The sequence below is a fragment of the Fukomys damarensis genome, unplaced genomic scaffold (assembly GCF_012274545.1).
Source record: "Fukomys damarensis isolate Sample0158 unplaced genomic scaffold, DMR_v1.0_HiC HiC_scaffold_33, whole genome shotgun sequence".
NCBI lineage: Eukaryota > Metazoa > Chordata > Mammalia > Rodentia > Bathyergidae > Fukomys > Fukomys damarensis.
The window spans coordinates 1,577,791-1,591,110 of record NW_022900945.1 but is presented as its reverse complement, the minus strand read 5'-3'; the positions used below and the strand labels follow the sequence as shown (position 1 = coordinate 1,591,110).

General features: G+C 36.8%; 1 protein-coding gene across 9 annotated transcripts in view; it reads left to right on the top strand.

The window, feature by feature from the left end:
- The window catches only part of Dock7 (dedicator of cytokinesis 7), a 172,219-nt gene that overhangs the window by 95,319 nt on the left and 63,580 nt on the right, over nucleotides 1–13,320 (top strand). For 4 of the 9 annotated variants that reach the window (XR_004515065.1, XM_010605043.2, XM_010605042.2 and 1 more), the window contains 7 exons: nucleotides 4,163–4,255; nucleotides 5,407–5,496; nucleotides 6,433–6,528; nucleotides 8,181–8,321; nucleotides 8,412–8,525; nucleotides 10,271–10,441; nucleotides 12,432–12,571. Coding sequence is in view for 8 of the 9 variants with exons in the window: in XM_010605043.2 (XP_010603345.1) it covers nucleotides 4,163–4,255; nucleotides 5,407–5,496; nucleotides 6,433–6,528; nucleotides 8,181–8,321; nucleotides 8,412–8,525; nucleotides 10,271–10,441; nucleotides 12,432–12,571 (845 nt within the window). In the remaining variant the exon portion in view is untranslated. The remainder of the gene's footprint in view (nucleotides 1–4,162; nucleotides 4,256–5,406; nucleotides 5,497–6,432; nucleotides 6,529–8,180; nucleotides 8,322–8,411; nucleotides 8,526–10,270; nucleotides 10,442–12,431; nucleotides 12,572–13,320) is intronic. The other 5 variants (XM_010605045.2, XM_010605044.2, XM_010605047.2 and 2 more) reach the window with 3 other exon arrangements.

Here is a 13,320-nt window from a genome sequence, read left to right as displayed (position 1 = left end):
TGTGTAGCCCAGGCTGGCCTCGAACTCACAGTGATCCTCCTGCCTCAGCCTCCCCAGTGCTGGGATTACAGGCGTGCGCCACCACACCCGGCCACTTGTAATTTCTCAGAGTAAATATAATTGAGAAATTAAAACTTGTATTTCAGTAATTTAAGGATCTATATACATGCTTCTGTAATTAAACAACTTTCATTCCTTGAGAACTTCCAAAGAGCGAGGTGCAGATACATAGAATTTCAGAATAACCCAGTGTTCAGAAAATGCAGGAGAACACCTTCCCCAATATGTTTCCCTCTTTATGAAAAGGACTCAGGTTTCTGTTCTCGTTCTTATTCTGATCAGAATAAATATAGGTCTTCAATAGAATGGATCTTGATTTGTGAATTGTAAAAGAATTTACTATAAAAGAACTACAAAGAGCATATTCCTCAAGGGTCTACTTTGAACAGAGATCAACATATATGAGAATGATTATTTTTGTGCTGCTTAAGGAATTACATAAGGCATCATAGTGACTTTTAAATATCTCAGATAACTTCTGAGAAAGCCTTCACAAGATGAGGACTTGTTTCACAACAGCTCAGCCTTGTCCTGATTTTTATTAGAATGATTTTTGTTTTTTTTTTATTAGAAGAATTTTGATAGATGCTTTCATATTGGGTTATCATTTAGTCATAATCCCTATTTTTTTATACTCGGGATTGAATTTCAGTCCTCGGGCTTGTGAGGCAGGTGGCAGAACCACTGAGCTAAGTCTCCGGCCCCATAATCCCTAATTTAAATGATGCCCATGATTTTTGGTGGAGGGCACTGGGGATTGAACTCAGGATCTTGAGCTTGCAAAACAAGTGGCGGAACCACTGAGCTAAATCCCTGGCCCTAATTTTTTATTTTTTTATTTTTTCTTGATACCGGGGATCGAACTCGGGTCCTTGCACTTGCAAGGCAGGCCACCGAACCACTGAGCTAAATCCCTGGCCCTAATTTTTTATTTTTTTATTTTTTCTTGATACCGGGGATCGAACTCGGGTCCTTGCACTTGCAAGGCAGGCCACCGAACCACTGAGCTAAATCCCTGGCCCTAATTTTTTATTTTTTTATTTTTTCTTGATACCGGGGATCGAACTCGGGTCCTTGCACTTGCAAGGCAGGCCACCGAACCACTGAGCTAAATCCCCAGCTCCTATGGCTCTAATTTTAATGATATGTAATTTTATTTTATAAAATGTAAGGAACCTGAAGTTCATGAATACCTAGTCATTTATTTCATTGGTCTAGCAGTTCAAGAAACTTTATTTTTGTCATCTTGTCTTCCACCCTTTCCCCAGGATGACCACACCCTATGTGTTGTCATGCCAGTGACCCTACCCTTTATAATATCAATTTCATGCATTGTGTTTTCTAACCATTATCTTCTGTTTTTCTCTCTAATACCCTGTCTCAATCCCAACGATTTCTCTATTCCGTTGCAGCCCCTCATCCTTTGACACTGTGACTTTCTGCATTTCTCTAATGTTCTCTCTTCCTCCTTTGCCAGTTTAATGTCCATGGTCAATCATTATAATTTTTTCTATCACAAACCTGAGTTCCCATATTCGTCTCAAACTTGAAACCATGGTTAAGACCCAGTCACCTGCCTATGCCATGTCAGTGCCTGCACAACTGGCATTGCTTGCGAAATACCATGGTGACTGGTCTCGCTGGAAATTCCGAGGCCGTGAGCCTCAATAGAACGCCTAATGCTATCATGCATTTACATTCTGTGCTCATTCGCTGTTCATTCTTCCAGGAAATATCTTTATGCCTTAATTTGTTACCTCAAACCTCCCAATACTACCCCATATTTAATTTCCTGTTTCAATGAGAAATCTGAAAACATCAGAACACTGTCATGGACACCGTCTTAACCACACATTTATGCCCTCTGCTATTTACTACCTCATGCTCTTCTCCACATGCAGTATTCATTTCTTCGACTGATACAGACACTCCCACCTCCTCTTTCTACTCAGGATCCTCCAGCAATATTTCCATCGCTTCATTACTGATTTCTTCCTACATATTGAATAATTCCCATCCACATACGGGCATGCTGTTATTTCTCTCATATAAAAAGAATTCCTCTGTAGGATTTCTGCCGCCTCCTTCTTTGTCATTTCTTTCTACCTTACACAGACTTCCTCAGAAGTGTTTTCTGTACTTGCTGTCTTCATTTCTTTTGCTCCCATTGTCTTTACTTCAATTAAATATTCCTCCCATCTCCCACCAGAATGACCCTCATTAATGTCACCAGTGCTGCATTGCTAATCCCAATAACTAATTAGCAGAATTCGTCTTACTTTATCTACCCGCATCTCTTGACAAATTATTTTTTCTCTTTGCTTTATTCTGTTTACTTGGCTTCTAGGTCTGCACTCTTGGCTATACTTTTTGAATTTCCTTTGTGGGTTCTTCTTTTTCTGATCTTTTAATTTGGAAATAATCTAGGCCTCTCACTTGTTTCTTTCCTTGTATTTAACAAGACTATTGATTGCATAATTTTACTAATTGGATATTATTTACTAAAAATATTTTTTAAAACATGTTTGGAAAGCTTTTGTAAAACTTATTTTGGGAGTTAATTGTATTCATTGCACTTACTAATTTACTTGAACAATTTAATTTGAGCTTTGTAATATGAGAATGACAGTGTTGTTATTCCTAGTTTAGACATAAGAAACTGAAAAGGAGATAAAGTACTTTACCTGAGATTTTACAGTTAGTAGGCAGGAGCGGCCTGCATTTGAACCTCAATTCCCATTGTAGACATTGAGTGTCCAAAACAAGGAGAAATGTGTATTTATTATTCCATTGTTTCATTTTCTTGTCATATTGGTGGAAAAAATGTAAAAGCAGAGGAAATATTGCCCCTAAAGCAGAAGCTTTAAACAGTTGCAGTTTTCTTTCTTTTCTTCTTGTCTTGAACTTCTGGAGAAGTGTTTAAGAATTCCTGTTGGCTGGTGTCACTCTCAGGATTGACAGGCCTTTGAGAGGGGCCTGCCCACTTGCTGTGCTGTCCTCAGACTTCCTGGGACTCTGCTGTCAAGACAGGGCTGGTTCCTTTGGCTACAGCTCTTTCCTTGCTTTTACTTGTTTTTTGGTACTTTCTGATTTGGGTCCATCTAAATGCCTAATATTTTGAATTAGCTTGTCCTGAGTTATCTTTGTTATTCTGATAATCCTCTCAAAGTCCTTTACCTATTGCTGCAGTACCAATTAACACATTCCCATACCCTTTGCCCACTTTGCTGAGTCAGAATTTTGGGGGTGGAACCCAGAATCTGAATATTAGAAAGCTTCATAAGTGTCATAAGTGATGATGTGTCAGGGTTAGGACTCACTACTTTTCAACAGGGATCATCATAGTAAGCCCTCTCAGAGAAAGCAGATGTAATTCACTTCTGCTCACGTACGTTGCAGCATATTTAAAAAACTGCATTAATGGAGATGATGAAGATATAATTCCTGTATAGATGGCCCAAGTATTCACTGAAATAGTAGCCCCTTGTGTTTAATTATAATAAGCACAATAAAAGTAAACAATCCAAATTCACTATTATTAGGAAGAAGCAAATATTAGGTATCATTTTTCATAATTAAATTTTTTCCTGTCCCCTAAAAGAAAATGAATTAGAAAGAATTGTGGATTACTGTGCACAGTAGCTTGCAGCTCATGAAAGATGGCATGAAATTAAAGTTTTTGAGCAAAGAATGCAGTGTTTTGCTTCTATTTTGTCCTTTAATTCTTCTCAGTTCAGTGCAGAAGAAATGAACTGATGCTCACATGTCTTGTCTTAGAGAGCTTAGGAGGGCAATACCATGGTCACTTTAGTTGTTGGTACTTTAATGTGATCCCGTTACATAAAGAGGAACCACCTTTAAATACTATAGTTAATGTTCTTGGTCATTTTTTTGTATGAAAAGATTATTATTATTTTTATGTTGTATAATGAAATAATGTATGTGAACTAATACTTTATAGGTGCCTACATTTTAGGTTTCTTTAACAGTACTAATTAAAAACAGATTTGCACTGGAAAGTTTGGGTTTCTTTAAGAATAATTGATAGCATGCAACATGTAATATTTCTTTCCTTTCCAACTGCTTTCTATTATATGCTTAGGGTTTAGATCGCTCCAATTCCTGGGTTAACACTGGCGGTCCAAAAGCTGCCCCATGGGGATCCAACCCCAGCCCAAGTACAGAATCAACACAGGTGGCGTTTATGTTAGAGGTTCTTTATTGGCTGCTGATATTTCCCTTTAGATCTTTACTTTCTAGTACATACTTTTATTTCAGTGGCTTGCTTTTTTAATCATTAAGCCATGTATATTTTTGTTTACTTATTAGCACATTTTCTAACTATGCATGAATACTACCAGTTGCACCAGTAATGCTCTCCTTCTCTGTTTCCTGTCTTATTCCTTGTTCTTTATACATCCTATCAGTATTTCAATACCTGCTGCTTATGCAAATGATGGCTTTTATAACAGCTTCTACGTTAGGAATTGCACCTCTTTAGGAGAAATCGTTAAAATTTGTATGTGGAAAAACAGTTTTCTGTTTGCTTTTGGTCTACAGTGTAACTATTAAATCATTTGCCTTTAGCTATCTTGCCTTCCTTTATTCAAATCATTAAATGGACCAGTAATAAGTTGAAATCAATGGGAGCAGTATATGATCTGCATGCTATCAGATTAAATGCCATAGAGAAAAATCCTTTTTAATTTATACTGTGTTGCAAAGTATGAAATTTGTTATAATTTAGTTGAGTTAGGTTTTGCTTACTTAAGGCTAGTTGCTTGATAGCTAATACTGCATGGTATCTCAAAATATATTTCTCATCTGTGTTAGTTCTAGAGAAAAATACTCATTCTTAAAGGAAATTTTGAATTCTTTGATATTTAGATAGTTTATATATGAAGAAGTATATGACAGTCTTAAACAGCAATTTTTGACAATAGTGAAAGCTTGAAAGAAATTATTCTAATTTTCTTTATTAAATACAAAATTCTTGATTTTTTTTCAGAGATCAGTTGAGAAGTATATTTCTACTTTTAAAATATTTTACTAGATATGTGCATGTTTATACATCACACAGAAACGTTTCATTCTTTGCAGCACTCTAAATATTGCAATCATTAAAATAGGCCTTTTTAAAGACTAAAAACATATAGAAGCCATTTTGCTACTTCTACTGTGTTGTTATTAAAGCAGCTTCACGTAGTGTCCATGAGATAAGCAATGAAATAGATGGGTGTTGAAGCCACAGTAAAAGTCTGTTTTAAGACTGTACAGCCCTTGCACTGCAGAGTCACCCCGGCAATGTTAATGTTCTCTCGTCGTTCATTCATCTTCACTCCATAGGCCATGGATCGAAGTTGTAATCGTATGTCTTCGCACACAGAGACGTCAAGTTTCTTACAAACATTAACGGGACGCTTACCAACTAAAAAGGTAGATTCATATGAAGACAGTACAAAGGGGAAAGTAATTCCATCCACTGAATACTTAGAAGATTTCTTTACATAACCAATAGAAGATACTAGAATAATTGTGTTGAGTTTACAGGAACATCTGAGAAGGCACTGCTGCTCATCCGTGCCTTTTAGGGTCTACACTCCAATGTAAGCTTTTTAAAGTAAGATAATGTTCATATCTTTGGGATTTACTGATTTTAGAGTTTAGTGAATTTAAATGTGATCATCAAATTTTAGTACCAAAGATGTATCACCTCTTAATTCTGTTTCTGTAACTGCTTCTGATTTGTGTTTTAAATCTCCAGGGAAAGGAAGATGAGTTAGAAAAATTATCACTTTTAGTAAGATATATTGATTTGCTTACCTACGCAGTTTTGTTAGTCCTTTGTATTAATATATACTACTTCGCAAATGCTTGGTACTCATATCCATTATATAGCAGAAATTTTCTGACTTTTCAGAATTTTCTGCTATTGTTAAAGATTTAAATACTTGAATATGAATGGCTTATAGAAAAATTTAAAGTTTTTTTAACAGTATTTCCTAAATTGTACCAGCAAAGTTCATGAGTGTTTTGGTGTATGTTACAATATGTATTTAAGCACACACGAGATCTTCCTGTTAGTTTTCAGTCTGGTTTCTGTTTGCAAGTACAATTTAGGAGATTGTTTCCTCTATGGCCTGTTAAAGTTACATTTTACTACTTCAAGATGACATATGAGGTCCCCAGGCGTGCCACATGCACTGAAAATGGTCGTTTCGTTAATGGGTGTCACCACCGCATCAGCAGCGGCTCATGGGCCTTATTTTGCTTATTCTCATTACACCTTTGTTTGCATTTGCTTTTGCAATGTATTTGGCTTCTGACAACCGCAGGTCTGACATTGATAATGACTCTACTTTGCTCTGGTAGCTTTTTCACGAGGAGTTGGCTCTGCAGTGGGTCGTTTGCAGTGGCAGCGTTCGGGAGTCAGCCTTGCAGCAGGCCTGGTTCTTTTTTGAATTAATGGTGAGCAAACCAAACACATTCTTCAGTAGTTTTTCTGTCAATTAACAATTTTGTGTAACCTTATTTTCTATTAGAAGTATCTTTCTATTGCATACCTGTGGTCTTACATTGCAGCTCCAAGGCAAAATTACGGGTATTATGTTTTTAAATAAATATTGTGGACACTAAGCATAATTAAGGTAAAATTGAAATAATTTTTTATTAATTCAATAAATGACATTAAAAAAAAAATCAGAGAACTAGGGTGGAGTATTTAGCTCAGTGGTTCTGCCGCCTGCCTTGCAAGCGCAAGGACCCAAGTTCCATCCCTGGTACCCCCCAAAAAAATCAGTAAACTAATATTTTATAAATGTATTTCTATTATATAAAATATGTAGATACATGTATGCATGAACACATACATGATGGAACAAATATTTAACACGTGAGTACAGTACGCTAGCAGCTGACCAGGGCACAGAGTGTGAGTATTTGCCTAGGGAGGCATGGCTTACAGGCAGCAGAACTGTGGTACAAGCTCAGGTACCCTGACACTAGGGATCTTCCTCTACATTTTTTCCTTAGCTCTAGACGGTCAAATTACTGAAACGTTTTCTCCAAAAAAGAAATAACCAGGACTAATGGCTCATTCCTATACTCATAGCTCCTTGTGAGCCCAGCCCAGGCAATTTAGGGAGAGCCTGTCTCAAAATAAAAATAAAAGGGGTGAGCCAGGGATTTAGCTCAGTGGTTCTACCACCTGCCTCGCAAACACAAGGTCCCAAGTTTGATCCCTGGTGCAAAATAAAACGGGTGGCATTGTTTGCACCTCACTGGTAAGTGAGAAGCCTTAGGCTCAGTCTCCAGTATGTGCGTGTTTGGCGGGGAGTTACGGAAAGAAATAAATAAAAGAAGCTTCCAGAGCATACAGAGGGTCATTCTCAGCATTGATTGCCATTACCTGTACCGGGGATAAGAAAACATTTCTTCTAGAAACTTGTTCCTCTACAGAAAAAGAAGATCATAGACCATATAAAAGCAATAGAAAACTCATTTTACCCCTAGAATATAAACAAGTTTGCAATTTGTATGTTTTTGTTGTGAGATAATAGATGTAAATTTGACTGTTTAAAACGTCTTACATGTGTGTTCAGCTTTCTTAAATACCTCGTATGAGTCAAAAGATAACTGGAGACTTGGCTGAGCTTTGTGCCAACTCTGGAACTTGAGCTTCAACTTTAGAATTCGTTGTTACTACCAGTATTGTAATAATCTACCTAAAACCACTCCATAAATGTAGGCCTCTGTGGGCTTCTCACTACTGTTTGCTCATTAAGTGTCTGCTGTGCTCCTGTTCTCTGCCCCCTGCAGTAGATTCTGCAGGTACTGCAGTAAAGAGGTTTCTATCCTTTTGGAGCTTACGGTGGGAGATGCACAAAGTTAAGGAGTCTTAGGAGATCTTTTTCTGTTGCCATACACTAAATTTTTTTGCCTGAATAGTTTTATGAAGGTGATGTAGTGATTAAGTTGTATTGTGTTTGATGTTTCCTTCATAAACACAACCTACCGTAGGGAATTCTTCAAAGTACTTGAAAAGTGCCTAAGTGCTAGAGTCTTATAACTGTAAATTAAAATAACAAGAAATGAAACTAAAGATTAGTATGTTTTTTCAGGTAAAGAGCATGGTGCACCATTTATACTTTAATGATAAACTGGATGCTCCGAGGAAAAGTCGTTTTCCAGAACGTTTTATGGATGACATTGCTGCTCTTGTCAGCACGATTGCTAGTGATGTAGTGTCTCGATTTCAGAAGGTAACAGTAACTCTCTTCGTTTGTTTCTCTTTTAAGCTGAAATTAAACTATCACATTCTTACTTGATTTTGCTTTATTTCTATCTCCTAGGACATAGAAATGGTTGAGAGACTCAATACAAGCCTTGCATTCTTCCTCAATGATCTGTTGTCTGTTATGGACAGAGGATTTGTCTTTAGCCTTATAAAGTCCTGCTATAAACAGGTAATATATAATTAGTAGTAATGAATAATTTAAATACTATGTTTGCTCTTTTCAGAGGCTGGAGCTTCAAGAGCATATAAGTACACTGATGTAAAGATCAAAAAACAGGGCTGGGGATTTAGCTCAGTGGTTCTGCTGCCTGCCTCACCAGTGCAAGGTCCCGAGTTCGATCTCTGGTACCAAAAAAATAAAAATAAAAATAAAAAAACAGAATGTATTGCTTTTACTGAGGCAGAAGTAAGTAGCATTGGTTTTATTAGGACACCAGGACTGGGGCAAGCAGTTACCTATCAGTAGCAGGCTTTTCTTTGAGTTGTAGTGGCTGTCATGACTCTTTCCTTCCCATTCTTGGAACAGACAACCACGTCAGTAGTGATGGGAAGCAACTTCCGGATACTGTCAAGTGCCACATTTAGACTGAGTATATCGTTAGCCATGCTTTTTGCCTTCTGTGATGTTTAAAATAGCTGGATTTTGCTATGCATTCCCCCTAATGCAGCTCTTAACATTGTAGAGTTTGGAGTCGTGGACAGGTGTTTACTAAAGTCCAAAATGTTATTCACTATCTTGCCTTTATTAAACTAAAAGCATCCTAGACCTTTTTCACAAATAGCTGATTCTGTTTTAAAATTTTTATAAATTGATGAATGAAGCCTGCTTTTTGGAACACATTAGTTATTGATGAGTCACTTGCGTAATGAGTAGTATTAACTTCTAGAATTACCTTTTAAAGGAGATTTAAACATACTCATATTTCTGGGTCCCATCCCAGGATTATTTATTTGTTTGGTTTTTGGAGGTACTGGTGATTGAATCCAAGGCCCTTGCACTGAGCTACTCCCCAGCCCTTTTTTATTTTTTAACTTTGAGACAAGGTCTCCGTAAGTCGCTTGTGATCCTCCTACCTCAAGTGGGATTACAGGTGTGTGCTGCCATGCCCAGCTTCATTCTGGAATGATTTAGGAGATTGAATCCTAGTGGTGGCATTGAGGGGCATAAGAGACAGTGCTTATAAAGCATAGATTAGTTTTTGGTAACTACCAGTCAACAGTTCTATATGGCAATATAATATGTAAAATTTTGAAGGCAGTGTCTATTAGTGCCTTTATTAAAGTTTCCCTCTTTTAACAGAGAAGCTAATTATGCATAGGTACTAACCCAGTTGCAAATATTTACAAAACACTTAAGTTTTAATCCCCCCCCCAAAATTTCACGTACTGCTGCTACCAGATCTTACCCTATCTTAATTCTTGAAGTATTGATTGCTATACTTGCCAGACACTGAGGTGAACCCTGTGGTTATACCAAAGCTGTTCTGTCAGTTTGTGTTATGTTTCATCAAGTAGATTACTATGGGTCTGGGAAAATAAAGATAGGCAGTTGTAAATACAGGTCAACACAAACTCTTAGAAGAACAGATAATTTCTTTTTAAGAAGTGATTTGTTGTTTTGATGATATGTTTTTTCCTCATAAAGTATATTTTCACAAGTCGAAATATTAATCTTACATTAGAAATACAAAAATGGGATTTTTAAGTTAGTCAAATGGATATATACTGTCTATCTTGTAGCTCCAATTTTTCTGTTTTGGTACTAACCCTGAAAAAGCTGATACTACTGTTTAAATTACAAAGCCCTAAACGGCCCACTGAGTGCTATTCTTTAAATCTTCAATCTGTCATTCTTCTATTACTGTTAAGGTATATATTGAATTGGTGTTTTTTCATTTATGCAATACTTACCAGGTATCTTCAAAGCTTTATTCACTGCCAAATCCAAGTGTCCTGGTGTCCTTGCGATTGGATTTTCTGCGAATAATCTGCAGCCATGAACATTATGTTACATTAAACCTCCCCTGCAGCTTGCTCACTCCCCCAGCATCTCCATCACCTTCAGTTTCTTCTGCAACATCTCAGGTTTGCACAATATATGAGCGTATGAGTGCGTATTGTTAAAATCCATGTGTGTGAAGAAGGATGTCAGATAGTGGGGAAACGTTATAACTAATTGTTATTGATAGGTTGGTTCCAAGTGGTTTTAGAAAAATTAACTCATTTAATCTTAGAACACCTCTAGGAGTTACGTTCTACTATTTTACAGACCACATACACACTCACACCCTCTCAAAAATCCATTAGAACCATAGGCATCACTGAGTAAAAATTGGAAGAGCCAGGCTCTAAACTAAGGCTTTGTTGTGTCTAGAGCTTGAGTTCTTAACCACTGTTTCATACTCCTGTCACAGATTTGTGCACATAAGAGTAAATTCACTTATTTGGATGTTTACACAAATTGAGTTCTCTTGAGGTAGACACTGAGGTTACTGGGGATACATGGTGATTGTTAGAAGTCAGTGCTTATGAAAGGCAGAGGAGTAAAGCATAATTCAGTACAGGCCTCCCAGCCCTGCCTTCTGCTCTTGTGTTCAGAAACCACAAAGGAAACTAGGTGAATGTTTATAGCTTTCCGTGGGTAGCACTCAAGCAGTTAGCTGGTAGTTTCTCTAAGGATGAAAAAGGGTTATTATTATAATTAGCACATTTGTTGTCTCAGATGGGTTTGGTTTAATGGGTCTTTACTGTTAGTATCAGAAGCCAGAATTTTCGACCTTTCCAATGAAACATTCTTTCTGCTATCTTATCCCTAAGGTAAAAAAACTGCCTCATTAATTTCTTAATGTCTAAAGTCAAAGTTGATATTAAGCACTTCTTAATTCTGTTTTCAAGGTATTTAATTCCTGGATGGAAGCCTCTAGGCTAAATCAATCTCATAGGCTTGATAAAAGGAAAAATTTACTGGAAAGCATTGGAGAGCACTCACAGCTTTTCATTTTATCTTTGCAAAACATTTTGACCATCATGTTACAACATACCTGGCCAGCATGCCCTTCCTATAATGGATGAGGCTGAGTTTTCACTTTCTTTTTCCAAAGGTGTGGCTACCTAGTCACAGACAAATTAATCATAGATACAGTTCCTATAGCCTTTAAAGAAACACGTTTGTTTATGTTTTAACTTCTTAGCATCGCCTTCAGCCAGGAAATTCTCACAGAATGGTTGTATGGTTGTCTCCTTTTTCATCTAAGTGCATAATTTTGAGATTTTAGTTGGTCACAAAAAACATCCTCTTCTATGAGAAGTCAAAAGGAATTTTATGTGCTTATTAAGAAAGTGATTACCCCCCAGAGAAATCTGAAATCTGTTTTTCTGTGAAAGTCCTCTTGGGTACTGAGTGTGATACTGAATATCTTGAGGGATAGTGTTTGCAGTAGTTGAGTTTTTGTTTGTTTGTTTTTTATTTTGTTTTGTTTTTTTGTTGCTGGGGATCAAACTTGGAACCTTGTAATAGCAAGCAGGCAGCGGAAGCCCCATGCAGTAGTCCCGTTTTAAATAAACTCAGCGAATAGACCACAACATGGTACTAATTCCAGAAATAGTATATACTCTGACAAATGATTGTACTGCCATTTGAAATTCCTCTAGAAACCAGTATCCATGGCTATGAATGTTACTCTTGTTCTCCGGGATATGTATACTGTAACATTTGGATTTAGTTACCTTTTTTCCCTTGATAGAATGATATTGAAATGTTGGGTGGCTAAGAGACTAAAGGAGCAAAACAAATGGAAAATTTTCAGTACAAGGAAAAGGATTCTTAAATTTTCTATTACATCCATTTCAGTAAAAAATAATCAAATTAATAAATAATTTTATCAGTCTTCTGTGCCAAAAATAAGAGCACTTACTTTCTCTGATGCTTCCAGTAGTAATGATACAGGATAAATTGTCCTGCGTAAAGTCTATCTGACTCGCATTCATGCTCACATTCCGTTTGCTGTAGTTTCCTAAATGTAGGGTGTCTTTGTGTGCAGCTGTTACAGTTCTCTTCCCCCTCGTGTTTCCACAGAGTTCCGGGTTCTCCACAAACGCGCAGGACCAGAAGATTGCGAATATGTTTGAGCTTTCCGTGCCTTTCCGTCAGCAGCACTACCTGGCTGGTCTGGTGCTGACAGAGCTGGCTGTTATTTTAGACCCTGATGCTGACGGGTGAGGGAACCAGATTTTCTTTGTAGAATATCAGTTTTATTTTTGACAATGGAACAAAAGCATTCCATGTACACATCTTAAAAATCAGAAGATTACTACTTCCCTCTTCTTTTCCACTTCTCTTTTCGTTAAGTTCCTTATATATATTATTTATATATTTCATCAATTTTAAGACTTTTTCGTATTTTGTCATCTCTGAATTTGAGATTTGTCTTAAAATTGGTGGTATATCATGGTTTATTTAGTAACATTTTCTTAATACTATGTGAAATAAATTGTGCATATTAGTAGGTAGGCTCTGAACTTTAGTAGGCACTTTTTAGTTAAGAAAAATAAATTAGTTTTCTGTTTTATTCCTTGTGAGGGAAACTTATTGTTGCTGCCCTACTAATGTAACATTTTATTTAAAAAATCAAGCTAGAAACAAATAATCCTTTGGTTTTGCAAACTTCTTGTATTATGTACGCTTTTGGAAGATTTTTAGAATCCCATGTTGTAAGGAAAAAATGGAAGTTGTCTTATGATCTGAATTTGCAGAAATGGATTGATAGTGTTGGGTTGAGCATCCAGGGGCAGTGTCCACCTTGATAGTTTCTTTCAGAAGTCTGTGTGAGAGGCCGGCATGGTAACAGTTGCTTGTAGTCTCAGCTACTTGGAAGGCTGATATAGGAGGATTGTGAAGTCTAGGGCTGTAAGGGCAATGTAGCAAGACCCTGTCTCATTTAAAAAAAAAAAAAAAAAAAAAAAAA